The sequence below is a fragment of the Cloeon dipterum genome, chromosome 1 (assembly GCF_949628265.1).
Source record: "Cloeon dipterum chromosome 1, ieCloDipt1.1, whole genome shotgun sequence".
In the NCBI taxonomy this organism is placed as follows: Eukaryota; Metazoa; Arthropoda; class Insecta; order Ephemeroptera; family Baetidae; genus Cloeon; species Cloeon dipterum.
In genome coordinates, this window is record NC_088786.1 from 9,040,047 (window position 1) to 9,064,154 (window position 24,108).

General features: G+C 37.9%; 3 protein-coding genes across 6 annotated transcripts in view; 2 read left to right on the top strand and 1 right to left on the bottom strand.

The window, feature by feature from the left end:
* The window catches only part of LOC135940284 (follistatin-related protein 5-like), a 149,921-nt gene extending 132,278 nt beyond the window's left edge, over nt 1-17,643 (top strand). For 2 of the 3 annotated variants that reach the window (XM_065485126.1, XM_065485117.1), the window contains 13 exons: nt 2,132-2,371; nt 2,599-2,720; nt 2,935-3,075; nt 3,869-4,001; nt 6,341-6,732; nt 7,939-8,131; nt 8,884-9,005; nt 13,870-14,007; nt 14,508-14,726; nt 15,709-15,859; nt 16,255-16,455; nt 16,506-16,652; nt 17,341-17,643. In XM_065485126.1, coding sequence (XP_065341198.1) covers nt 2,132-2,371; nt 2,599-2,720; nt 2,935-3,075; nt 3,869-4,001; nt 6,341-6,732; nt 7,939-8,131; nt 8,884-9,005; nt 13,870-14,007; nt 14,508-14,726; nt 15,709-15,859; nt 16,255-16,455; nt 16,506-16,652; nt 17,341-17,570 — 2,429 coding nt within the window. In that variant the 3' untranslated portion in view covers nt 17,571-17,643. The remainder of the gene's footprint in view (nt 1-2,131; nt 2,372-2,598; nt 2,721-2,934; nt 3,076-3,868; nt 4,002-6,340; nt 6,733-7,938; nt 8,132-8,883; nt 9,006-13,869; nt 14,008-14,507; nt 14,727-15,708; nt 15,860-16,254; nt 16,456-16,505; nt 16,653-17,340) is intronic. The other variant, XM_065485133.1, reaches the window with a different exon arrangement.
* A 1,585-nt stretch (nt 17,644-19,228) lies between these two features.
* On the top strand, nt 19,229-20,606 carry LOC135940329 (macrophage mannose receptor 1-like). The gene is made up of 7 exons (XM_065485177.1): nt 19,229-19,385; nt 19,482-19,531; nt 19,597-19,761; nt 19,820-19,878; nt 19,982-20,061; nt 20,121-20,220; nt 20,287-20,606. The coding sequence occupies exons 1-7, from the start codon at nt 19,269-19,271 to the stop codon at nt 20,520-20,522; spliced, it is 807 nt and encodes a 268-aa protein (XP_065341249.1). The 5' UTR covers nt 19,229-19,268; the 3' UTR covers nt 20,523-20,606.
* A 261-nt stretch (nt 20,607-20,867) lies between these two features.
* Nucleotides 20,868-23,797, bottom strand: LOC135940304 (esterase E4-like). 2 transcript variants are annotated; one of them, XM_065485145.1, is made up of 9 exons: nt 23,557-23,797; nt 23,357-23,494; nt 23,144-23,297; nt 22,904-23,089; nt 21,751-22,098; nt 21,533-21,699; nt 21,296-21,449; nt 21,109-21,244; nt 20,868-21,057 (listed from the first exon to the last, which is right to left on the bottom strand). In XM_065485145.1, exons 1-9 carry the CDS (start codon nt 23,686-23,688, stop codon nt 20,880-20,882), a joined length of 1,593 nt encoding a protein of 530 aa, XP_065341217.1. In that variant the 5' UTR covers nt 23,689-23,797; the 3' UTR covers nt 20,868-20,879. The 2 variants fall into 2 exon arrangements, with proteins under 2 accessions (XP_065341217.1, XP_065341225.1); XM_065485153.1 differs by having other exon boundaries at nt 21,109-21,241; nt 23,557-23,796.
* Between the last annotated feature and the right edge of the window lie 311 nt (nt 23,798-24,108).

The window sequence follows — 24,108 nt, forward strand, 5'->3', positions numbered from 1 at the left end:
GTCAGCAAAAAATTTAATATTTTTGAAAGTATTGATTTTTATGTTAATAAAACCAATTTTATCTTTGAATTTTTTATTATGACAGGCATTAAACTCCAAAAACTGTTTGACTGAATACTCAATAGACTTGTGAATTCGTCCAGTCCAGATATAACGAATATTGACCATGGTCTCTCAGATTCGAACTTGTTTGGCAAAGAGTTAAGCATAGTAGTGCTGACAAATGAAAAATTGCAATTTTAAAAAAATACTAGAGAGGTTAATAGAGCGTGGGATTCGCAAAACTTTAGGGGCACAGGGATTCATTCTTTGTGTAAAAAACTGTCAGCGATAATTGCTCCATAAATTTCGGCTCCGAAGTTGTGAAGATCCGATTTTGCATAAATCCACTTTGGAAATAAAAGTCGGGCCTTTCCAGCAAAAAGTGCTCTGGAGCCAATAAATAAGCGAAAAGTCGTGCTGCGGCTGCGGCGGCGAAATAAGACGAAATCCAAGCCGCGATTTATCACAGCGCACACAAGCAAGTCGCAGCCGGGTTAAATAAGGACGCGCGAGAGTGGATTTTTCGGGTGGATAAAAAGTGAGCCCAGAGCTGGTGTGCACAGTAAAAAGACTGGCTTTCAGGCTCATTGCTCGCGAGCGAACGAAATTTCCTCTCAGCTCCTGTGAAAGTAGAGAGATGGATCTGGGTGCCGCTCTTTCATTCATCTCTTTAGTCCTGCGGAGACGGTCTTGCGGTCTTGAGGTTTGCCCTTTGGCCGCTCTTGGCATAACCGACTGGCCAGCAGTGTATCATCACACGGCGCGCTTGCAAATTCGCCAGACAAAGGCGCCACCCGAAAATCTTATTTTCTCCGCTACTCGACATTGTGCACGAGCCGAGCCTAATTTTCCGCTCCCGGCCGAGTTTCCTCCCTTCTTTCTCACAATTTTTATTTTTTCAAGCCGCTTTGAGTCGCGTCCGCAAGAGGATTTGAAGTTAGACGCGAAAACTTGAACTTGTTACAAGATTTTTTTCTTTGTAAAATTTATTTAATCGCTTATTTAGAGGAGCAGATCCTTGAAAATTGCCTTTGACTACAACCAATCGCAATAACTTTATGATTATGAATCACGCACTCTTTAATTCACTTAGAAAATGGTAACAACGTAATTTTACTTGGAAAATAATTTTCCGTATGTTTTGCCCACACTCGACTCTGAAAAGATTGAATTATTCTCCATATTTCTGAAATAAACAAATACATTTCCATCAGCACAGAATCAGTGCAACTACAATTTTAAAATCAGTTTGGAAAATTTAAAAACTACTTTAACCGAAAAATTCAGCAAGATGGCAACAAATTCTAATGTGACCTTTTAAAAGAGTATGGAAATTTGTTGGTTTAATGTAAAAAATAATTAACTTCAAACAGAAAACGGAATAAATGCTCGCACGTGGAAAATTTGTGGGGCTGACCCATATAGTTAGAGAGCGTGGCATTTGATTTAAACCTGTTTGCTATATTTACAATTAATTTAAAAATTATTCAATATAAAAATCAAATTTTCGGTAGCTCTTTTGCCAATTGGTAAAAAGAAGTGTATTGTATATATCCGTTTTAACCAGTTGATTAAGATGCTTAACATCAAATTAATCAGGTTTGGATTACAAAATAATAAATAATAACTATGTATGATATTCATATGAAACACGATTTATTTACCTGTAAAAGCAAAGTTGCAAAATTTTAGCTCTATTTTCTGTCATAAGTCACAAAGAAAGTCATAAGAAATCGACGAATGTGCCTCGGTAACTTCATAAAAATGTTTTCAAATTACCCAAAAAATGAACTCAACTTCGCATAATTATTTTTTAATTCCATGCTGGCACAGTACGCTTGAAATGTCACTATGATTAACTTTTGAATATAATTGAAGAATTTAACTGGCCCAAAATAGTAATAATCATTCAAATAAATTCTCTAGTTTGAAAATAAAACTATCAAAAGTGCAGAAAACATTTTCAACACAATCAAATATCCTCGTTGATGAAAAAAAATTTAATGAGCGCGTTTTAGCCATTAAATTAAGTAAAAGTGATAGTTTTAATATAAATGTACCCAAACACAAATTCTTGTTCTCTTTTCAGACGGCTGCTCGCACAAGTACTGCGGCAAGGGTCGCGAGTGCCAGCCGGACGAGGATGGGCGTCCGCAGTGCGTCTGCATGTCCAGCTGTCCGAGGCACCACGAGCACATCGTGTGTGGCTCGGACGGCGAGCTGTACCACAGCCACTGCGAGCTGCACAGGGTTGCGTGCGTCCAGCGTCGAGCCCTCAGCGTCGACAGAGCAATGAATTGTTTGAAGAATCCAAAACCGCTGTACTCAGGTATTTTATTTTTTGCTACTTCCTTGAAGTCATTTGATAAATATTTCTTTGGTATCGTTTATTTATATCATAATGCTATAAAAGACGGATCCTAAATTTTAGTGTGCAATATATATTAAATTTAATAATTATTTTAATAAAAAATACAAACAACAATAATAATGATAAAAAGTTTGTTTTATTTTTTAACTGTTTTTTTATTTTTAATTAAAATAAACATTTAACAGTTTCAGAACCAAGCCCGAGCACTGCTGCCACGACGGCTTCTCCGCCTCCGCCCAAAGAAACGTCAACGGCGACAGATGTTCCAGCAGAGGGATGCTCGATTCAGGAATACGAAATTATGAAGGTCTTGAATATTAATTAAAACCGTGTGCGACGCCCGTTCCAATTCGGCGGCCGTTAGATTAATAATAAATCTTACTTTGCGAGGGAAGCAGCCGTAAAATTATTCTCATTGATCGTTTTTCAAAACTCTGCGGCGATAAATTTAAACTAATCCGGGTGCAGATTGCTGAAAGCTTTCGTTCCGATAAATCAGACTCTGTTGAACCTGCCTGCAGGATAATCTTCTGCTGTTCAACCACGCCCGTTTAATGGCCGACGACAAAAGGAGTTCGGGCAAAGAGTATATCGTCAGCATTATGTTCTCGCATTACGACTCGAACAACGACGGCGCCCTTGAGTTGGAGGAGCTCCAGCAGGTGAGTCACTCCCCAATATAGCAACCCAATCCCCTAATAATTGTGCGTTTTCCCCGTAAACCCGAGATATTGGTATGAAAGCCCAAGTTAATTCAGTACTTATCCTTTGCAAACATCTTTAAGGACATGACTTTGATATTTGGAAGCGAAAAACTAACTTCGTCTTGCTAATGAATTCTTAGGAAATCGACTTAAATATAGAATCCCTTCAAAGGTGAAATTATTTTTTGTACAAAGCGTTGAGAATTTTTTTATCCAAATATACCCCAAAAATAACGAACATTAAATTAAAAAATCACTTTTTTAATATTTGGTAAAATATCCATCAGATGATTTTCAGCAAATTAAAGAGCTCGTGAAATTTTTTCATTAAGTGTTAATTTGGTGCTCTGTTTTTGATAATTTTTTACTGAATTTTTTTTCTTAGAACAGCTATTAATTTGCAAATTTACAAAAGAATCGACTAATAGTAACGTTAAAAACTAACTGAGAATCTTACTTTGATATAGAATGGAATTTTCTATTTAAATTTTCAAACTCTTGCGATCATACACAAGCAACAGAAAATCTCTTCTGCATATTTTAGGAATTTTTCCAATTTTATTTCCATCGACTTGTTATTTTCCAAGAACTTTGCCGTTAATTGCCTTCTCAGACGCAAGCACCTCTCTGAAATAAAATTAAGTGTGCTCTCCCCCGTCTCGTAAATCTCGCTCTAGTGTTGTCGTCGCGTGTGAGGCTTAACTGCCAATGCCGACGACTCAATTACCATTGATCACCACTTTGTGTACAGATCGCGGCCGCCGAGCAACTGTCACAGTTGTCCAAGGGGTGCAACCTGTCCGACATGATCGGCTTCGACGACGTCGACAAAGACGGCCGTCTCAATATCAATGAGTTTTACGTGGCGTTCAGTAAGTTATACAGTAAGTTTCTCTGGCCTGCGCCCCTTTCGCTCCTCTTAGTGTGTGTGTGTGTTCGTGTGTCTGACTCGTGTGCAGTAAGTACCGTGTAATGGCTCGACCGTGTGTCCCCAGCAGGACCTTCTCCGAATCAGGCTTTTCCGCTCCATTTACCCGCTCTCATTCGGTTTGGTTGCACAAAAGCTTTGCATAGGACGAGCAGGAGCTGCTGGTCATTCGGCCTGTAAACGAACTTTGCCTTCGCCAAATTGACTTTATCGATTGCGACGTGCAAAGCCTGCTTTTGTGCAAGTCTAAATGGCTGAACGGAAGGAATATGTGTGAAGCCTGAAAGCCGTTAAACGTTTCATTACTTAATTTAACTTGTGGGATTTTTGTTTTTTTGTCGTGGAACCTTGAATATTTATGCTCATTTTAAGAAAACTTCAATACAATTTTGGAACTATTACATAATTAAAGGACTTGAATAAATTAAATGTGAGATTTACATGGTGATGTTGTTCACACGCCCTGATAGTTGTTCCTGCGGCCAATTCTTTAATTTAAATTGCGTTGAGCAAAGGAATATCCAACAAGCAGACCAACAATTACTTTAAAAATGGAGGCATCCTTATCTTTGCCACTCTAAGTATTGATGACGTCATATTTTCTGGTTGCTCTCTTTGTCCAGCGCTTTTTTGGTGTCGTGGAGGCCGATTAAAAAAATAATATTATCTAACGGCAATGGCACTAAATTTCTGAATTTCAAACCAAGAGTGAATTTTTTTCTCACAAGGATGTCCTTTACCGTTCGACATAACAGTTGTTTTTTTAATCAATTAGCTTTTTTAGTATCGCATATTGTTAAAAGATTTGGAGGAAAGCCTGATTTTGTGGAAAGCCCTGCGTGCACTTTCTTTCAACGCCTGCGACTTGGTGTGCTAGCGAACTTTTTAGCATCCAACCGTAACCCCCATTAACAATTACTACTAATCGCATCTCCATCCACACCAAGCAAGCAGCCACGACAATTTTGAAGCTACACAGGTTCATGATATGGTCACTTACCCCCAGAGAGCTAGTTTGTTTCATGATAATGAGGAAACATTGTAATGGTTGTGAATTTGGAATTTAACAACTTCTTTCTTAATTTTATAAAATGCGAATTTTAAAATTACAAAGAAAAGCATGTGTTTTAGGGCTAGGAATTCAACTTAATTTGCACGATTTGTGTTAATTGGAATCCATTTATTTCAGTTAATAGCATCACCTAAATTCATTCATATCATTAAATTTCTAAAATAAATCAATCAAATGGACAATTTGTGCAATTCGAAAGTGTCCAAAGTCACCACTATACATTTGCAAGTTTGAAACGCTTCCGCTCTTATTCTTGGGACCCGGGTCTCAACATTCGTTCATGCCCCTTCCCGGTCCTCGGACAGGGATAAAAAAGCAAAAACACGACGATGGAGCTGATCGGCGCAGCAATTAACCTAACCAATACGTTAATTGAGGAGCTCACATACAGGACCAACATACAACACATAAAATATTAAAGTAAGAGAAAAAACTAATTTGATTAGTTTAAATTAAGATAGGTAGGTCTATTCACTCAACGTCAAAATTATATACGACTACATAAAATGTTTTTATTGTTAATATACAATACTATATTATTTAAATTATGTAATATTTTATTTTAGGTTAATTCAATATTAAAAATGTATTTAAATAATCATATTAACATTAATTGCATATTTTCTACATTTTTTGCAATTAGTTAGTTATACTTGTAACATATCTACTTGTTTATTAATGGTTACTTCCATTGAGATAAAGTTGTATTTAATATATATATATAAATATTCACAGCCGCAAACCACACTTTAGAACAAAGGATCTATTTAAATGTTAAGATAGAGTACGAGCCTATAAATTATTGCTGTAGTTGATATTTAATATGTACAAAAGAAAGCATCATTGTATAGCAAATTCTCATCATTACATTTTAACGTAGGAATCATACATTAAACATGAGCCTATTTTGGTAAGGATAAATCTATAACCAAAGCGTAAAGAGAATCATATTTAAAACTTTTAAATTTAAAAAATAGTGGTGTTATTGTAAAAACGACGATGGGGTTTCTAAAACTAGGAAAAAAATTCACAGCCCAATAACACATTTCACTGTCAATCACAACATTCTAAAAACCGCAAAGGAATAAAATTATGCAAAGCGCACTGTTTGCATTAAACGAAAGGTTCGATCAATGTGCATGCTGTACGAAGTCAGACAAGATTCATTTTCTGCTTTGTCCTCTGCAAAAACTAAATTCGGACAAAAAATCTGTCCCGTGCAGGCGTGACGGTGGTGTCACTGGACAAGGCGCTCGAGGTGAACCACGTTTCGGCGCGCGTCGGCGACAACGTGGAGATCAAGTGCGACGTGACGGGCACGCCGCCGCCGCCGATCGTGTGGCGCCGCAACGGCGTCGACCTGCTCGGCCTGGGCGTCGGCGACGACGACGCCGTGCGCGTCTTCACCGACGGCTCGCTCTACCTGACCAGGATCCAGCTGCTGCACGCCGGCAACTACACGTGCCACGCGCAACGCAACGCCGACGTCGTGCAGACGCACGTGCTCACCGTGCACACCGTGCCCGAGGTCAAGGTCACTCCGCGAATACAGTCTCGGCGGCCAGAGGAGGACGCAGCCATGCTCTGCCACGTCGTTGGACAGCCCTTTCCAAAGGTTGGAATTTTTTTTTCATTTTAACAATTAATCATTTAAGAAATACTGGTGGGTAACAATTGCTCTAGAAAATCTAATAGTATTAAAAATATTTGAATGGAAAATTTTAACAGTAGCTCTAATTGACTGCTTGCCCTCTTTAATTCTTAGAACGTTTGGAAAAATATCCAAATAACTTTGTTAGAAATTTGCGCTATCCCTAAAACCACATGCTTTAGGAAATATCTCTGTGAAGTCCATCCTAAAGTTGATTTTTCACGGATGTTACTTATTATAGCAGTTCTGTAAGAGCTCAACTTCCAATTTAAAACATTCTTTTACTTAGGAAATTTAGCCGGTTTTATCGGCCTAAATAGAGTCAAATAATGTTGAATTTGATATTAATTTGGGTTGTAAATTATTCTTTACAGTAATTATGAAGTGATGAAGAAAGGGAAATTCATATGTTTTGATAGATTAAATAAATTAGATACACTTAATTTGGAACAAAAAGAGCCCCGTGTTTTTTTGCAACATTTATATTTTGAATAATGATTGTGTTCTTATATAATTATTGCATTATTCATTCCTAACATCTTACGAGGACAAAAAAAATGGAGGTCCAGAATTACTTAAACTTCAAAAGAGTCTAACTTTTCCCCATTTTTCCAAACCAAACAGCTTGAGCGTAATAAATTAACAATTCAAGAGCAGAGAATGATTTAAATTTTCCCCTTTCCACCAGTTTATTTAATTTTTGTTAGCTTTTGCCGATTCTAGACATCATCATTTTTTTTAATAATTTCTACTAGGATATGTTAACATTTTCCCTTTTAGCAAAAAAATATACTACATTTCCCACAATATACTACAAATCCCCAACAACATCCACAAGAGATCCATAGCAACATCATTTTCTTCCCACCCACTTTTCACTTCATCCCCGGTAGAGTTTAAAATAAATTGGATTTTCTTCACTCTCACAAATGGGCTTGCACGTGATTTATCATACCATAACGAAGCTCCGTTGTTTCTGAGAAATATCCTCCAAGTAATAAATATTTCCAACTCTTCTCGACTGGCAATTTATTCTATAAGCGAATAAAATCATACACATACATATTTAGGCGATACATAATCCATTGTTATAGACTGCTCAGAGCGCACGTACGCAGGGAGAAAAGCCATAAATAACGAGAGATCATTTCCTGCTGGTGTGTGTTGCAGGTGGAGTGGCTGAAAAACGACGAGCCCCTGCGAATGGAGGCTGGCAAATACGAAATGGTGGGCAACGGCACCGAGCTACGAGTGCGTCACATATCCTACGCAGACACCGGCGCCTATATGTGTCAGGCGAGCAGCGTCGGCGGCCTCACTAGGGACATTTCCTCCCTCGTCGTCCAGGACGAGCCGTCGCCCAGTAAGAAAAATGCACTTCCTCTCAATTACTTGAACCCGCGTCTCCATCGCCAACCTAACCCCCCCCCCCGCAAAATGTGTCTTTTCCTTGTCACGATCGACATTGAAACACTTTTCACGGATAAAATTGCAATAAAAATGTATTTATTGTTTCAAGGAATGAAGGCGCTTCAGATGTTGGTTAATTCTAAAGGTTGTGCTGCTTTTAAAATGACTGAAATTCGTATGTGTCCTAGTATTAACTAACGACACTAAATGACCACGTTAATTTATACATTTTACTGAAAAATAAGCAGAAAACCTACATTCTAACGTATATTAGAATGTTGAATATAATTAAAACCAGGCTTCATCCTCGTTGTCAATTAAAGAGAAATTCGTCTTCTTTATTTCTCGACCAGTTTCGACGTCATAAAGTACGTCCTATTCATGAGGAACTTGAGGCAAGCTCCAAAGACCAAATGATGAAGCCTGGTTTTAATTATATTCAACATGAAAACAACCTCGAGTGGTCGCACTTTTCAAGTATATTAGAATGTTCCGCTTTCAAGTTTAATAGCACACAACAACAAATTTATATTTTGTTTTTAATAATAATAAAAGGTATTTATTAGCTCACCAAAGTTGTTCACATAACAAAAAAAAAACAATTCCACGATTTTAATTGTAAGATTTAGCTTCCCCGTGCGTTTCCCCGCTTGAAATTAACTCGCCATTTGATTTTATCGCTGAAATGTAACGTCTTCTTCGCAGCTGCGCCTAGCGAGGAGCGTCGCTTCTTCTCGTTCCACGACTGGGGTGTTTCTGTTTACGAGCCGACCGCGTGCAGACTGTACCACCAAATCCAAGCCACCGACATCATCCCTGGAACGCAGGTAATTAAAAGTTTATCTTTTGATGGGGAAAAGCCCATTAAAGGCGGACGAGTGGAATAATGGGAGAGAAATTCCTGCCCCGGGCTGTGTTTCGCACGCGCTGCGAAGAAAGTTTGGAAAAATGCGCGCACGGAGGTAGAGGGACGACTCTTTAAATTGAAGTGTAACCACCGGTGCTGCCAGGCGCGCGCGAGGAAATAATAAATAAATAGAGTGCTGAGACCCCCTGGGCAAGAGCAAAAACTCATTTCGTTCTCTGCCAAACACTTAAGGCCATGGAGCTGGAAATTCTGCGAATTGTTTCTACTTAGGGATAGAAATGCTGCAAAACGTTTTGTGAATCTTTACAATTCAGTATGATTACGCATTTTCATTATTTCGCGAATAATGAGCTATTAAGCAAACTCTTTCGTGCTATGCAACGTTGTTTAGACCAGAAAACACTTGTTTATCCTTTGAGAGGATAAATTTTCTATAGAGTCGTAGTTCACTTTTTATCAGCGGGGGTTGTTCGTATTTCGGCCATACTACATCCAAAACACCCTTTTTACCACCCCTACACGCAAATTCCTAACCAGGTGGAAATTCAATTTTTTAAGTTGACATTTTGTGTGAAAACAAAATCCATATTAACACCCCAAAATACCCCCTTCCACCTTCTGTTTTTTTAATATTAAAATAAATTCTCGAGAGAATAGATTATTGAGTAAATGCTGCTTAGTTGTTGGAATCAAATTATTGGCAATTACTAACAATTCAACACTGACAAGCGTTTTCAAAATTCATAAACGGACTTCTTACTAATGTTGCAGATATAAAAGTGGATCGATACTGACCGAAAATTTAAAGTTATTTGAGTTTTTGGATGCAATAAGCAGTTGATCGATACACAATTTGTTCATCGATTTGCAATAATAAAAAAGGACCTTGCTACAGTAAAAGTTCTACAAAATTGGCCACATTTTCTTGGCAGATATCGATTCCTCTCATCGAGATCTGTCCAAAAGCGTATGAAATTTTCTAGGGAAACGCTCTGTTGGGATATAAAAATCGGATTTCATATAGGAGATAGTCCTCAACATTTAAAAAGCATACTAACTTTGCAGCCACTTTTCTTAAATATTAACAGTCTACTTAGGTTGATTTTGGATTCAACTGAATCCTAATGGATGAGTTCTATCTAGCCTTGGCAACAAGGATTTTCCAGGATTTCATCAATCCTGTTTAAACGTTTTACACGTTTTACCAGATTTTGACATTTTCCTACCAAAACCCTAAGTATACTTTATTCCCCTTTTCTTACTCTATTTTGATACACATTTTTATGAGCATTGGCCCCTAGAGATCTCCCTCAAAATACATCGACGGCGTCCCTGAATTGGACACAAAGCTAGATTCCAAGCGTGTTTACGGCTCATTTCTCCGCGCGCCAGTTTGCTGTGTTTATACCCTAGGCGAGGTTTGATGGGGACAAATTTATTGGTGAGAGGGAGGCTGTGTCAGAATGTTTATAAGACGCGCGCTGGGGGAGATAACGATTTAAAAATTCAATTCCCGTGCAAATTTGCCGAGACTGGGTGATTCGGTGAGAGGGAGAGCAGCCGCACGATCGTCTGCTTTGTGCGCAGCGAAACTAAACAAAGTTTAATATCATCGTTTCGGTAGAAATATTATTACAGACTGCTCTGCTGCTCGGCGTTGTGTGTACTTTCTCCCTACACCGCACCGCACCGCCTCTCTGACTCGATGCGGCTGGAATTTGTACGCTCTCGCGACGAGCACTTTTCTTTGACTTGGGGGAGCGCTCGAGATGCTATCTTTCGCTCGGAAAAGTGGAGAGAAAACGCAAGAATTCTCCCGGCTGTCGAGAGGAAATGGAGAATATGTGCGTAATACACAGCTTGCGCGCAAAAACAACTTTTTGACAGCGTAATTAAAAAGCAACTCTTTGTTCCAAACGGCGAGGGGAACAAAAGAGCCCAAAAAACTGCCCTGGCGCGCACGATATGGAATTTCATTGCGTCGCACCCTAATGAAAACAAACTTTTTGGAATTTGTTCCGCCTCTGAATGCCTTCCTTCCTCGACTCGCCTTCAATTTTGCTTATTAATAAACGCATTCATAACCCTGGCGCTTTCCAGTGATATTAATTTTTAATCCGGGTCGGCCCCGCTGTTTATTCTGTCCTCTGCTGCCGCGATAATTTTATATTGCTCTCGCCAAATGAAAATGCCGACCACAATTACTACGGAAAGGACATGCTTTAAAGAGGAACTATCGATGTTTTTCCAGTTTCATTTTAATTTTTAAAAATAATTACCTCCTGTGCAATTAAAATATCTAAGTTAGGTAAATTACAGCATGACCTCAATCCGCAAAGACTATTGGGTTGGGATTTAAGACGGTCGACATTTTTGTACTTTTTACTTTTTGAGCCCCGATTTTTTAAATTTCACATTTTTGGTACCCAAATCATGCGGAATTTGGACAAATTGACATATTACTGTTTCCCGATCGTCTTAGGGTTCATTGTTCCGAGAAAATCTTCTACAATTTGGCATTTTTTCTCAACACGTGCATATCTATAAAAGATATCACAATGTGCAGTTTCTATAAAAAAAATATACGCATAAAATCAATTTAATCGCACAAAATTTCATTATTTTTGATGAAAGCGCTTTGATATTATGTTCCTCGCCGTGACATTCAATCAAGAGAACAAGTTTTGTCAATATGTATAATGAGACAAAACCATGCAAAACTTTCCATTTTCTCACCTCCTTTCTTTGTGGGTTTCAAATTGTTGAATTCACTTGGATCTCGTCAAACGCCGGCTGGAATAATTGAAATTTTCAGCACAAAGGACACAATTTGCAAAGAAGCTCGAGAAATTCCGCCGCCTATTCATTGTTTGGCTGCTGCAAGCAGTTTTTGCACATTCATCGTCTAATCTGATTTTAAGGCAACAAAAGGGCACCAAAACCCTGCACCCATGCGAAAAGCGAGATTTGTTTCCATCTCTCATCTCGCTGGATGCTGCATGCAGTCGGTAGAGAGAGAATAAATCTTGTCAGCGGCAGCAGTTTAATGAGCAGCCTCCATTGTGTCGAGTTACCTACACAGAAACGAGAGAGTTTTGCTGCCGTGTGTGTGTGTTAAAGGGTAACACCCTCTTCATCCCTTGTTTTCCTGCTGCTCTCAGTGAAAACATCCCTCTCTGGCTCCGGTATATCATTACAGAGGACGGACGATCAAGAGTTTTATTGCTGTGAAATCATTCCATCAACGTCGGTTTAGTTTACCAACACGCGCCCGCCGACTGCAATTAATGTGAATCATGCGATGGCGCAACTCTCTCGCTTGTTCCCGGAATAAAATAATGCACTCCATTAACTAGCAACTTTGCACACCCTTGTGCAAAAGCACGAGTGGTGCGCGTGTAGTTTGACTTGAAGTTAACTTCATCGACACACGACACCGTTGATAACTTGAACGGTGGGGGATATGCAACCTGTGCAGCATCTGTGTACAGATTTTGCCTAAATATTCTTCTTAGCGCACACGCTTATTGTTTGGATTTTTTTTTTGCTTGGAATAAAAATGAATCTAGAAAAATTTAAAGTGGATACAGGGTAACAATTGAAAATTGTTTGAATTGTCGGATGTAAAAAGCAGTAATTAAGTTGATCGATAAACAATTTGTTCTACAATTTGCTATGTATAAAATCGACCTTGCCAAAAAAAAAATTAAATTTTCTCCAAAATTTATAGCGCTTTTGACCACATTTTCTTGGCAGATTTCTATTCTTTTCATCAAGATCTATTCAACAGTGTATGACAATTTTTGGGGAAACTCCTTGTTTTAAAATAAAATCAGATTTAAAGTATGGAGACTATATGTCCTTAACAAATGCATGCAAAGTTTGCAGCCACTTTTCTAAAAAATTTACAGTGCTCCTTAGGTCAATTTTGGCTTCAACTGAATCCTAACGGATGAGTTCATGTACTGACAACAAGAATTATCCAGGCTTTTGCAGTTTCAAATAATCCTCTTTGATATGGATTGATACAGGACAACAATTATTGAAATTAATTTGAATTGTTCACTACAATTTAGCAGATGTTTGTATTGTTAATTTCAATGATTAATTCAACGTCTACGTCAGTCCAATTTACTTAAGTTTAAAAACATTGATTGGGAAAAGGTCCACAAAGGTTGCGTCTCAAAATAATACAATTAACAGTAGTTTTTCTAGCAGGAAATTAAAATGTTAAGAAATCGTTTATTATTTTGAGAGATAATCGAAATTATATACTATCTGGAATGATAGGCATTTCTAAATTGTTAAAAAAAACAGCTATGGGAAAAACCAGAGAGACAGATGTTTTGTGATGCCGCCGAAAATAGCAAGAGTGGCATTTCATTACCGACATTAATATATGAAATTAATGACACGTAGCACGAGATCGCGGAATTAAAGCAGACGGCCGGGTGTCCAAAGTGGCACAGAGCCGCTGTCAGTGCGGATTTGAATCACACGCGACCGAAGCTATTAACACAATGCGGGTTGCAGTGCAAAAAAGAAAAGCACGGGGATGGCAGCTCACTCGCTCGCTCACTGGGCTGCGAATATTGCTAGTGCGAAATGGAAACGCGGCGGCGGCGGCAACGGCGGCGAGTAAATCTTTGCGGTCGTGCGACCGCAATCCTCTGGCTGTCCATATATTAAAGCGGGCGGCGGAACGGAGCTCGTTGCGCTGACGACGATCTCTGCCTCTGCTAGCGAGCGAGAGAGTGTATTATAACATGCGAGCGAGTGTGTAGCTCAAGCCTCATCTCTCTCTCCCTCTCGTTTTTTTGCAGGAGTACGTGTGCGGTGACAAGGGAGTCAACTGCAGCTGGGGTCACGCGATAAATGTGGACAACCGCTATGTGTTCGTCACCCAGCCGCTCAGAGACAGAGTGCTTGTCATAAGCAAGATCCAAATGGTCGTCGTTGATGTGAGTGAAAATGAAATAGAAAAATATATTTGCTTGTCTCCCTCTATTCCTTTGTTGTTTTGCGAACAATTTACTGACCTAAAAATACAATCTGTTCCTGTGATCTGTTTTTCATCACCTTTTTTAGTCTACACCTGTCAATATCAACCACTCTGTAAGCATTTGGGAGATATTTTTTACAGTTAAAAATATAATATTGCAGTTTTTATCAGAACCTAAAGTACCACGTTGAAATGAGCGAATTTTTTCTCTGTGATTTCACCTCCCTACTATCTTATATTAAGCTTTAAAAATAAAATAATACATCCTCCAGAAACCAATTTGTTGGAAACCAACTTAATTTTTTCTGTCTAAAGAATCAGTAATCATTTCTAAAAGAAAAACTGCATAATCTAAAATTTCTAAAAAAATGCATTGGTTTGAATTTAACTTCCTTATTTGCAATAATTATTCTTAATCAGTTTCTTGCTGGTTTTTGCAACGCTGAAATTTGTGTGCAGGTCGTGGTAACGGACAAGTACCCGGTGGATCTGCACTATGTGCCACATCTGGACCAGGTCTGGGTTCTCAACTGGCGCTCGCTTGACCCTAATGAGGGCGTGCGCACCATCCAGGTCATCAGGGACGCGTCGCAGAAGAAGAAGCACCACACCGTGCACCCCGAGCCCATCGACGGGCAGTTCGATCTGGTCAAGGGACTCTTCATTCCGCCCAGCCAGGTACGATATCAATCTCAATTTGCTGTCGATAGAGAATTGAGGAATGAAAGGATGCACTACGTGAGACTGACTGGGCAAAAACAAAATTAACTTCGTAATTGTGTGTAATATAGATTGATGACTATTGGCAAGAAGGAACTTCATAGAGCATTTTTAACTTCGCAAAGCCGAAATTATATAAAAAAAAATATTTTTCCCCGCAATAAAATGAATAGGACCTCATTTTCTCAAACCGAAAGAGGTTGAACTTAAGGCTTTTTAATCAGGAAAAATCAATTCTGTAACGTGCCATTTAATTTCTTTAGCTATTGAAAACCTAAATTAGTATTTTTCCCATTTGAAAATTGTGTTTTAGAATCGACAAAAAATTTTAAAACTTGGATCTAAATAATAAAAAATGTAATTATTTACATTTAATATCGCTGTAAATTATCAAATATTTTCTAATTGAAAAATTTCATACGCCCTAATTTTCTTAGTCCAATAAATTGGCCCTCAATTGAACCACAGCAACCTAAAACTGTCTCCTTTTAGAATAGTAACTCTCTAGAATCTCTAGCATTCCAATTCAACTTGATTTTTCTTTATGTCTACGCAACAACTATATCTGGACAAAATAATAGTCTTTCCACGCGTTAAAACAAACATTTCACTCTGCTTTTGTGGCTAAGCTAAACGAGTGCAATTCATCACTGCCACATACACGACAGTTTTGCACCTTCCGTGCAGTCACACGTGTGGTCTTTACTGCTTTTGCCGTGAACTCTATCTCCCTCTCACACACACGACGAGCCCTTTTGCTTCCTTGGCCGCGCGACGAGTGCGCGGCTGCTCGTGCTTTCCTTTCCTTGACGAGGGTTTGAAGCAGCCCCTTTTGCATGTTTTGCGCGCGGCAGTGAAATTTGTCTTTTCCTGCCCGGGGACAAGGCGCGCGCAAAGTGGCAAATAACTCTAACCAGAGCCCGCCTTTGATGTCGCACAGGATATTCGGCACAACTTCAAGTACGGCTATGTGACTCACACCGACCAGCGGGGCATGTACAAGCTCGACCTGGCCAACATGAGGTACACCAGATCCATCGACCTGAACCCCTACAACTGCGTGCCCGCCCACGTCGACTTTTCTGCACTTTGTAAGCATTTCATATACTCTACTCTAACAATATAATATCTCCTTACACAATGGCAGAGCAAACATGAATGTCCTTGAAGTATGCTTCAAAACATTTCTTGTTGCACATTGAAGGCGTAATTGACCCGGTTTGCAAAGGAAAATAGGAGTAAACAGGCTGCAAATATAGACTGCTTTTCTAACAAACATACTTAAAGAGCTTTTATTCCCGGAAAGCGTGGCTTTTGGCAATTTTGCGCATTTTACCAAGACAGGGGAATTTTTATAAAAGACATAAACAAAATAATCAATTAAAGTGCCACTCATTTCAGATATAAATCTAATTTTTAAATTCTGAGTTAGAAAAAATTTAAAGCTCACTGTCTTATTTAGCGCTAAAAATATTTGTTTTTGCAGATGGTTTCGTCGTTGTTTCATGCAAAGAACCAATTTCTGGAAGACCAAACGGGCAAATGTTGGTGGATTACCTAACCGACTCAGTGATCAGCTTCAAGAGCGAACTGCCAGGACAACCGAAGGTCTCGCCTGACAGCAGGGTTGTCGTCACCTTGGACAGGGCGCCGGAAGGTGTTACATTGGTCGTTCAAGAAATCACTGGTAAATTTTGATTTAGATAGGTAATGAAAAATAAATAATTTTTCCTGCAGAGAATGGTCTTCAGTTCCTGTTTGATGTGAAGACCACGCTGAACATCAGTGACATCGCGTTTTACCCTTCAAGAACGACGCACGGCTATGATTTGTACGCCAGTGCAACGGACAAGGAGGACTTGCTTTTCCTCAATCTTGTTACTGGTAATTATTGCAATTCCTGAGGTTATTTCAGGTTTTAAATTTATTTAATTATTAAATAAGTACATATATAGGTCAAGATAAATTGTTTTCTATAATATATCTTCAGTTTCAAGATACAAAAAGCAAAAGAAATTAACTGCTGTTGATTATATGGTTGCAATTCAGAGCTGTAATTAATTGAGATATAAACCACGTTTATATTATTATATTTGTTTATTTTCATCTAAGTCAATATACATGTAAAATGCAATGTCAGGTTATATACAGATGAAAAAGGGCTACAAAGCTAGCGAAAAATCGATAAAACAGACCGTAGTCGTCGCGATGCGCCCGTTCGAATTATAATTTATATAATTATAATTTATATATAATTTATTTATTCTGATTTATTTTGACATAAAATGGAAATTCTGACTTTTAGAAACCGAGATTTGGTGGTGCCAATGGTAGCAAATAATTTTTTGTCTGCACTGCGACATTCTAACAATTTTTTTCTAAATTAAAATTTTAAAGTTTGATATTTAATTAGTCACATTTCATGACCTGAGAATTTTATATTTTGCCTGTTACCGTCATTTAAAAACGAAATCAATCGATCAGAATTCCCAGTAATAATAATTTACTATTTAATTAAACGCAAACCGCTGTATTTGTTTATATTAAAATAAGATATTTTGGATTGTTACAGGCAAGGTGGAGATGATTACGGGCGTGGGGCACGCGATGGAGGCGTCGCTGGCGCAGTGGGGCAACACCAACCGTCCGATCGTGTCGTCAGGGGTGTTCGGCCACTTCATGGTCAGCCCGGCGAACGAGGCGTTGTTCGTGGTCAACGGTGAGACGAGGACCGTCAACTGTGAAATCGGCGGCCTCGTGCATCCGCGCTCGGTCGTCTGGGTCACCATGCAGCTGCAGTAAAAAATTCAAAGACACTCAAGTGCAGTGCCCACGAACTTCTCATCGTCCTCACACACTACACAAAGAAACAAACGACTGCTGAGTGCTGATTAATACGGATGAAAAAATGTTTTGATCGTTTTAAAAAGCAGCAGTGTACATAAATAGATGGCTGGTCAAGAGAATTCCCGCGATTCAAGCTTGTTTTGATGACCAATAATCCATATCCATCGTGTGCCGGTTTGTTAGGATCAGCCATTGCCTTATGTTCTTGAAGCTTGCGTCGGGGGGTGTTTAGATTTTTCCTAGATGAATGAGTCCTGCTATTATAAATAAAAGTCGAACAAATGTGTGCGGAGAATAATTATCGTTTACGAGGTGAAGAGAACATAATATATATGATATTTTTTCAAATTTGCCTTGTGTTGATTACCAACACTAAATGAATACCACGGGAAAAGAATTTATATAAAACGAGTAAATAGCTGAGAGATTAATTCATAAAATATTATATAAAAATTAACAACACTGCAGCAGCTACGATATTAAAATCTATAGCTAGGCGAAAACTGAGCTGAAAGAATAATCAGTGTTTCATCCTCCTATCCGCATATCTCTATTAACTGTCAGAAAGAAACATATGAGAGATGACCAGCAGGTATTTTAACGAACTTGGGAAAATGATCTGATTGATTTCCATAACATTTAATTTGGATTTTTGGAGTTTTAATTATAATGGATATGTAATAAAAATGGATAAACTAAAAGTTGTTGACGTAGGTGGTTAACGCTGTATTTAAAATGGTTACATATATATATGATTTTAAAAAGTGTGCGAGTGAGAGCTGTGTTTCGAGTCAAAAGACTTTTGTATGTAAATAATGATGTAATTGTAATAATAAAAAGTGTCACTGCTCTGTAAAGATTCAATTTTTATTTTACTAAATCACATCATTAAATGACTGATCCTGAGAGATGGTGAAATTATTTCTTTTTAACTTGCTTTAATAATTACAATACTTTTCCTTTATCTGCAAATTTCACTTAAAAAAAAGATACGTGGAAATTATAATTTTAGAAAAAAAACACATTATGCGCACAAGACGGAGAAGAATTTTTTTTCAATCAAAATGCGGGAAAATAATGATATGTTCATATTAATTTGTGTGAAAAAGCCAGGTGCCCAGTGAAAAATTAACAATTAAATTATTAACAGCATTATTTTCGCCTATTTGTTATTGCTCTGTGCTTGCTGATCATTTAAAAAAAATTGTTTTGCATTTGTACCGCTTAACGCCTATCAATTTATCATCCACGACCTCAATCCACATTTATCACGTAGTAACCATCGCACATTGACTCATGATTTATTCTCCAATTCAAGATCTCGTCTGCCTTTAAGTTGCAAACTCATGGTTTGAGATTGGCCGCCATACTCTGCTTCTGTACCCCAAAAGAGTCAGAGATTTAAAAAAAATGTAGGCAGCTAGGGACCAGTAGTTAAAACTCCATAGAATAAACCTTACAAACCTCAAGTGGAAATTTCCTATCCAGAAATTATTATACTTTTGTAAGCTTATGGATTAATTAAAATTAGAGGCTACGACGGTCGAGATCTCGTAAATGAGGGTCATTACTGATAAGTTTTGTATCGATTGCTATATAAAGCAAAAATGATGAGTGCTCTCTTGTTCAGCTTTCTTCGAGTTCAGCTGCGGCATGGACTCAAAAAGCATATTTTTGCTTGCAGTGCTGACTTTCAGCCCCAGCATTTCCCAGCCTGCACTGACAACTAAACGACCAGGTGACATCAACAAAACGTTTGGATTCAATCAGGTATTTATTTTTAAACCGATTTTATCCTTTTAAAGTAAAAGCCAATTTATGCTGTTGATTAATAATTTAATATAATTTTAATCCGATTTCTTCTAGGACATCCCCACCGAGTATTTCCAGGGGCAGCAAACCCCAAACCATTTAGAGTATGTTATATTTCCAGTTTGTTTTAATTTACATTTTTGTTTAAAAGAAAATCACACATTTACAGTCAACGTGTGTTGACTGCTTCGCTATGCAATAAACGAGTGGAGGTCATGGAAGAAAAACTGAAAGGCGTATCGGCGCAGATGAGCCAAAACAAAATGTTTTATGAATATCAAATCAAGACTATTCGTGAGAGTGGAGAACTGCACAACCAAATGTGTGATCAGAGGTGAAATAATATGTAATTATAAGATATTCCCAATTGCTCTAACTTTTGCTGTTTGCAGGGTTCAATTAGCGAGCCAACAGTGTATCATAAGCAGCACAGAATCCACTAATAAGAAAAGTGAGCAATAATGCATTTGAAAAGTTTTTGCTATAGTATGTGGCAGGAACAATATCGGTTGAAAAAAACTAATATTGCATATTAATAAATTCCTGGCTTTCAGATGGTCCTGTTGACGCGGGAATTACTGCAAAGTTATTATCATCTTTTCCACGTTCAAAGTACTACGTCAGCACAGAGAGGGTATATTTGAACTTAACATAAAATTATTTTGATCATAAAACTAATTGATTTATTTTTAGTTGAGCTGGCATTTAGCAGGCAAGTTTTGCAAGTTGAACGGTATGGAGTTGGCAAGTATCGAAACAGAAGCCGAAAATAATGCACTCTTTGCAGTTACTAGTGAGTTTAATTTGTTGAATTTAGCTCGCAGATAAATTTAATAACGAATAAAATATTGTTTTGTAGGAAATGATACTGGATCTTTTTGGATTTCTGGCACAGATTTTGGGTCAGAAGGCAAGTTTTATTGGGCTGGAACTGGAAAAGATGTTGAAGATTTCACTAATTTTGGCGACGGAGAGCCAAATAATGACAAAGGAAACGAAAATTGTCTCGAACTTTTCACACACGAATCTGCTCTTTATTGGAATGATAATTTTTGCGAGGGTCAAAACCAATTTATTTGTGAGCTTACCTCTTAGTCTTTAAGAGATGCCTGTGAAAAATGAGGCTGATTGCTGTAATTTTAATCTCGAAGAATAAATTTAAAAAATCAACCTATTTCACGTCGATGAATTTCATTTAAAATTATTTCAAATCATTTTGTAGTATCCTATATTAATTTAGTTTTTATTAAAAGTTTTTGAAATTTGTAACAAAATTCAAAACAATTCGTCACACAGCTCACCACAAAACGTACACTTGCAAATTTTCATTGCTTCGCAATGAGACGCGTATGATTAAAGCAAAAAACTAGTGATGTTCATGACAACATTATCTTCAGGAGTTCAGGATTGAGTGAGTGCTTTTTTTAAAAACCTTAAACGAACAAGGACAAACTATAATTTATTCAATAATAAATTCCTCCAAAATTGCAGCCGCTCCTCATTCATGTTCTCAGGGTGCATTGATAACCTTTTGTCAATTTCTAAAAACTGTGTAACCGCTTGGCTATCGTCATCACCCCTCTTCACGGGTTCCCATATCACCTCATCAACAGGCTCTGGTGTTGGATTTCTGAAATTCTCGGTTGAATTTAGACTTTTTACTATAATCTATTATTTATACCCAGACGTTGCAAAATTCGTCCACAATTTAGTGATGTTCTCCGTGACTTTGAAGTCATCCTCGTTGCCGATCTTTTCCCAAGGAATCGCGTCTCTAGTAAGCAAGTAACCAACTTCATCTGTGTGACACGCTCCTACTTGTGAGAAAATCCTATTATAAATTTATGTGATTTTTAGTCTTTTTCAACCTTTTCTGACAATGTTTCTCTTTTTCTTGTAGAACGTCAGGTTCCCGTCGTAGCAAAATTGGTAGTAAAACACTGGCGCCTTTCTTGATTCGCTTGTGACAATTTTCCTTACCAAGTCATCAACTCCCTTCATAAAATCAATGTCTGAATTGATCTAGAGCATTTATTTAATACATCCATTATTGACGTGTTAAAAAATATGTATTTAACTAAAATAAGTTAAAATCGTATACTCACGTGCGTGTATTTTTCTAAAAAATCGCCACCTGCCAACTTTTCGTAAAAATCATCAATTTCTTGCCATATTTTCTTGCATTCAGGAGAGTCTTTGCTAATCCCCAGCTCCTTCCAAGGTACAAAATCTGTGATATTTTCTTTGTAGTGTTTCTCAAAGTCCACGCCTCCTTTAAATATAAATTGAAATTAATCAAAAATATTTCACACAACAAATTCACCTTGCAATTCACACAGGCCTTCGTGCGAGGTTACTCCAATAATTAAAGGCACGTCAGCTACAGGCAATGATTCTGGGTGTGCAGGTAAAAATGCATTTGCAGCGGACTCAATCGTTGGCCCCAACTCGGTTTTCAATTTGTACTTTTGTTTCAATTGATTGCCCTCCTCCGCGCACCTCTCAGCTGGAACTGCTTTCAATTTTGTGATGAATTCCTTGTCTTTAGTTTCATGATTTCCGATGAGTTTCTGGCAGACCTCTTGTGCGTACTTTTTTGCCTCGTCCTGCTCGCTCAGAGCCCACGGATTGAAGGCAGAGCCACTCTGGATGATTGCACGGTGGAACAAACCTGAATATCGAAAGATATTAAATATTTACAAAATCAATTACAGGAATTATTCAACTAAGAAAATAAGTTAGTGTTAGATTCATTAATTAAATATGACAATATTTTTAATTATGATATTATAATGTTCTGTTAAAAATATATCTGTTCGTGAAATATGAGATTGGGTAGAAGCCGAAGCCAGTAAAGCGAAATAAAGAAAATCAGCTTCAAAGAAATGTCCGGAATTTCAATAAAACAGTTCATCAAATAAAGTTCAAACTTTGTAGCCTTTGAAAAATTAACTATTTAGATTTTTTTGTAGAATATATAAAATAAAATTCCTGAAAGTTTTAGATTTCTTCCAAAACGTCTGTTTCAGCATCCTGCTCTTTGAACAATGTTTTATTTACTCGATTTACTAAAATATCCCAGCATTAATTAATAGTTGTAATAGGAAAATATACATCTAGATTAAATGAAAAAAAAACATTTTTTGGTTTCCCCCCGGTTATTGAATTAATAAAACATTTAAATGCAGTGTGATACTTGGGAATGGCCGATATTGATATTGAAGAACAAACCAATGCTCGATTAATTTTGTTGTTATTCATCTCTGCTTAATTTTTTTTTTAATTTTATTACTGATCAATCTACAATTTTGGTTCCATCTGGAACATCATTTAGCTATTAAATTTGTCAAAAAATTATTCCTGTCATATATGTCTTAAATTTTTGAATTCCTTGAGAATAAAATTGAATCTGCAGCACTACATTTAATTAAATTATGGCTTAATTTGACATAATAATATTTATCTTTGATTCAGACCTTTGGCTAGAGGTGAAACGAGCAGACAGTGGACGCTGGCGCCTCCTGCGCTTTCTCCGAAAACTGTTACGGCGCCTGGGTCTCCTCCAAAGGCAGCAATGTTGTTGTTGACCCACTTGAGAGCGGCCACTTGATCTCGCAGACCGAGATTTCCAACAATGCCCGACGTATCGAGGTTCAAGAAGCCTGAGGAGTGGCTCTAATATAAAAATGTATGACTTTTTTTGCTAATAAATTTACCCAGGGTGCCTAGGCGGTAGTTAAAAGTGACCAAGACAACATCGTGGTCGAGCAGAAATTCCGGTCCAAAGTTGCTCGAGCTTCCTGAGCCGGCGAAAAATCCACCGCCGTGGATCCACACCATACATGGCAACTTGATTTCATTTTCTTTTTCCTACAAAATTTGTAATTAATCTTTAAACGAAATTGTTAGTCGTTTGAATTAAAACCGACTGCAGGTTTGTAGACGTTCAAATACAGGCAGTCCTCAGAGCCAACAAACTGGCCAGTGAAAAAGTCCTTCTGGGTAGAAACGCTTCCATCTTTTTGCGCGGTCCGAACGCCGCTCCAGGAAGGCGCCTCTTGCGGCTCCTATTTAATTAAAACAATAATTACTCACTCTCAGAGATTAATAAAAACCAGTTGAATTTAACCTGAAATCTCAGCTCTCCGACGGGAGGGGCAGCATATGGTATGCCCTGGAAGGCGCAGACATCTCTCCCCTTTCTCGAGCGCAGAACCTTGCCTTGAAGTGTGCCCTGTCTAGTTGTCACGAGCGGATGCATACCGGAAAATCAAGACAACCTTCCGCATTAGAATAAAATATGCTGTTTGTCGAAGAAATCACTTGAAAACTGCAGTTGCTCTCGTGCGCCGCACGCGCTCATTCAGTTCTCATGGGTGGGGACGAAGAAACTGACATTTTTTATTTATGTCAAGTCCCCTCTTTGCTCTTAGATAACGAGCCGACCCTCCTTATATTGCAGCCGGAAGCTTTTTAGAGGCTTGCTATTTATTACTCTTTAAGCGTAGGAAAGTTTCGTCAATTTGTTTATTTTTAGACTAGAACACCTATGATAAAATGTGGCGAGTTGCAAACTTGTGGTTCAAGTTTTATAAATAACTTTCCACTAAGGAATTTAATTAAAGAATTTTAAATAAGTTTTTTCTTTAATGTCCATCTTATTTGTATAAAATTTGTATTT

Coding starts and splice junctions, on each gene's coding strand:
- LOC135940304 (XM_065485145.1), bottom strand. CDS start 23,688: ATGCATCCGCTCGTGACAACTAGACAGGGCACACTTCAAGGCAAGGTT. Junction 21,700..21,750: donor AGGCCTGTGTGAATTGCAAG/GTGAATTTGTTG, acceptor TTATATTTAAAG/GAGGCGTGGACTTTGAGAAA. Junction 21,058..21,108: donor ACGAATTTTGCAACGTCTGG/GTATAAATAATA, acceptor CGAGAATTTCAG/AAATCCAACACCAGAGCCTG.
- LOC135940329 (XM_065485177.1), top strand. CDS start 19,269: ATGGACTCAAAAAGCATATTTTTGCTTGCAGTGCTGACTTTCAGCCCC. Junction 19,879..19,981: donor AGAATCCACTAATAAGAAAA/GTGAGCAATAAT, acceptor CCTGGCTTTCAG/ATGGTCCTGTTGACGCGGGA. Junction 20,062..20,120: donor ACTACGTCAGCACAGAGAGG/GTATATTTGAAC, acceptor ATTTATTTTTAG/TTGAGCTGGCATTTAGCAGG.